The 3,220-nt window shown below is 47.5% G+C and overlaps 1 protein-coding gene across 1 annotated transcript; it reads left to right on the forward strand.

The window, feature by feature from the left end:
• Nucleotides 1–339: 339 nt before the first annotated feature.
• LOC131271502 (CLIP domain-containing serine protease B9-like) lies at nucleotides 340–2,938 on the forward strand. Its single transcript, XM_058272989.1, has 4 exons — nucleotides 340–591; nucleotides 1,188–1,692; nucleotides 1,780–2,069; nucleotides 2,147–2,938. The coding sequence occupies exons 1-4, from the start codon at nucleotides 510–512 to the stop codon at nucleotides 2,443–2,445; spliced, it is 1,176 nt and encodes a 391-aa protein (XP_058128972.1). The 5' UTR covers nucleotides 340–509; the 3' UTR covers nucleotides 2,446–2,938.
• Nucleotides 2,939–3,220: the final 282 nt, after the last annotated feature.

Consider the following 3,220-nt stretch of genomic DNA (forward strand, 5'->3'; position numbering starts at 1 on the left):
CTTCAAAACTTCCCCAACCGTTTCGTAGCAAATAGTGTTCGCCAAACAGAGCATACTGGCGAAGGTGCGGACTTCCCGTATTATTAGTGGCCGGCAGAGCTCGCCGACAACGCTTCTAACGATGATTTCAAAATAAACAGCCCGATGTTCGTAGATGTGTTGATTGTGGCCCGCTGGCCTCGCGAAGCACCAGACGAACATTGCATACCGGTCAAACCTTTCCTCGCGAGACGTACACTCGAGCGAGACGCCGTAATAACGCGGCGGTGGTGCGAGTGTTACCGATCGGATCGGCCGCTGTTCAACTTTTAGTAGCTTATCGGAGCTCGATCGCACTGGATGTGATTGGAGCATCCCGCGACCACGGTGTCTACGTGCCTGGTTCGATTTAACCAAGTGCTAAACGGTCTCGAGGTCAACCTCTGAGGCAACGAAGGAGCTTCAGGCAAGTTTAGGACAAGTCTAGAGGTCATAGCCCTTCCGCATCGGCAAGTGTAAAAGGTGTAAAAATGGTTCGTTCCGTTATACGACCCTTTTGGGCCGCAGTGATCGTACTACTCGCCGTCTGTATCGGAGGTTCTCATCAGCAACGTAAGTTTGCGGTGTTTCGCTCTATTGGGTTCTTTTTATTAAGGTCCTCGCAAGCTGCGGTCTACCCGAACCTGCGATCATCTTGCTAGCACCGAGTTCTTCAGCACGATCGTACAGTTTGCGTTACAAGTGGCTTTACATTTGTACAGCTGTTTCTGGTTTTTCTGGTTCTCGCGACTGATTTGGTGTGCGTTTCGGAAGGTGATGCAAGCAAAATTGAGTGACCTAGAGTGACACAGTCAACCGACGAATATGAGGCTAAAGTTAGCTGGGACCGGTTTTCTCGACAGTTACGACCAGAACGCACCGGTGCCAAATACCGTATTCTGTACGCGTATATTTGTTCATGTTTGTTTATGTATGTGTGTGTATATTTTATTTTAATGCAAAAAATATGCTGGAAGTTGAACCAGATCAAGGCCAAAATGATGGGTGATAACAAGCCCGAAGCGGAAAAAACACCATCGTTATAATCGCGTTCCCTAGAGTCCCGAACAGGGCCAAGGTTACTGTTGTGTCAGAAGATGAAGCTGAAAGCCGATTTGTGTTTCATGTCGTACTTGTGAATTATAGCCTCCATCCTCCACTACTTGCAGAATGTACGACCCCGACAAGGTTGCGCGGACGCTGCATCTCCATCTACGAGTGCGAGAGTATACTGAACTTCTTCAAGGACCGTCTGCTCACCTGGGAGGAGCGTGACTTTCTTCAGCGCTCGCAATGTTCCGGGGCAACCTCTGGCCGCGCACCGTACGTGTGCTGCCCAGGCAATGGCGCGAGCCCGGTAGTGGCACCGACGGGCGCACCGGCAGCCACGGTCCGCCCAAATACGGCTGCTCCGGCAAATGACGTCTCACAGCAGCTAGCTGGTGGATTGTTGCCAAATCCGAAGAAAAACGAATGCGGCACCAGTATCGGTATTCGCATCTACGGCGGGGAGAATGCAGATATCGACGAGTTTCCCTGGTTGGCGATGTTGCAGTATGAAAATAGGAAGCTGGAGCGCAAGTATAGCTGCGGTGGATCGCTTATCAACCAGCGCTACGTTATCACCGCTGCGCACTGCGTGATCGGAGAGGTGGAACGTAAGGAGGGTAAACTGTAAGTGACCAGGGCTCGAATGACTGCAAAGTCGCAAAAACGTCTTCAAAAAAATTGATCCGAGTGTCTTACCCGTTGGTTTCGCAGCGTCGGAGTGCGGTTGGGAGAGTACAACACCAACACGGAGATTGACTGTGTGCAGGAAGATCAGGAGCAGATCTGTGCCGATCCACCGATCGATGCCGGAGTTGAGAGCTCTCTTCCTCACCCGCAGTACGACGAAGCGTCACATGCTAACGACATCGCCCTCGTGCGTCTCGCGCAGACCATCCAGTATACGGATTTCGTGAAACCGGTTTGCCTGCCCCTGACGGACTTCCGTGCGTCGAACGAGGGCGAAGTGAACTACGTCACAGGCTTTGGGCGCACACTGAAAGGTGAGGGACAACGGATTGAATTTCATTCGCCTACATCGGGCTGATAAAACTCGTCGCCTTTTCGGGGGTTTTTCCAGGTAGTCGCAGCGTAATCAAGCAAAAACTGGGCATCAAGGTGTACAACCATGAGCGCTGCAGGGAGAAGTATGCGACGAAGAACGCGGTGATTACGGCGAACCAGCTCTGCGCCGGTGGTGAGTTTGCCAAGGATTCCTGCCACGGTGACTCTGGCGGCCCGCTGATGAAGCTGCAGAAGGTCTGGTTCCTGGAGGGTGTCGTATCGTATGGCAACCGGTGTGGTCTCGAGGACTGGCCTGGAATCTACACGCACGTGCCGGCCTATATGGATTGGGTGCGGAGCAGCATTAGAGCGTGATACGGCTAACGTGACAGCGCATGGTGTTTTTAGACAATACTCGTCCACGAATTTTCGTGGACCTTTTTTTAAGTTACGAAGTACATAGTACGAAACACCGTAAAGAACTATCGAATGACGAACAAACTTTGTTTGCATAAGCAAAATATATAATCTAAATAGTTAAAAAAAAAATCTTTTATATCGTGTTTGTTTCGATATTCGCTTCGTGTTTTTTATGATTGTAAAGAATCCGTCACAACATTGTAGGAAAGATGTGAATATTACTCGATGGCTAAACAATTGCAAACAATGCCTGATTAGGCGCTTAATCACGGGTGCAATCACCATATTATGCGCTATTTAATACATTATTCATAGCATTGTTCATAGCTTCATACTGGACAATCACGACAAGAAGGGTTATTTCCGCCGGGTCGATTCGTAATTGTCATCAGATAACCTTTCTAGAGTTACGCAGATCAATTAACATTTATGCAGTCAGTTAAAGGGTGTGTATTTTACCAACAATACTCATGATCATAAATATAGAAAAAAATCTGACAAAGTTTAATAATTTCAGAACAAATCTACTTTTCTAACTATTGATTGTTTAAAAATTACACTTTTCGTATTCTATTAAATTTTTATGTTGGTGACTACTTTGTTAATAAATTTTTGGATTTGTCTTTCACTATCAATTATGAATATGATACACTCTATATTGTTCAATCAGAATCCAGCGCTGTCAGAAAGTTTTGGTATGGTGTGGTATTTTTTGAGAAAGATAGCTTTA

The sequence above is a fragment of the Anopheles coustani genome, chromosome 3 (assembly GCF_943734705.1).
Source record: "Anopheles coustani chromosome 3, idAnoCousDA_361_x.2, whole genome shotgun sequence".
NCBI lineage: Eukaryota > Metazoa > Arthropoda > Insecta > Diptera > Culicidae > Anopheles > Anopheles coustani.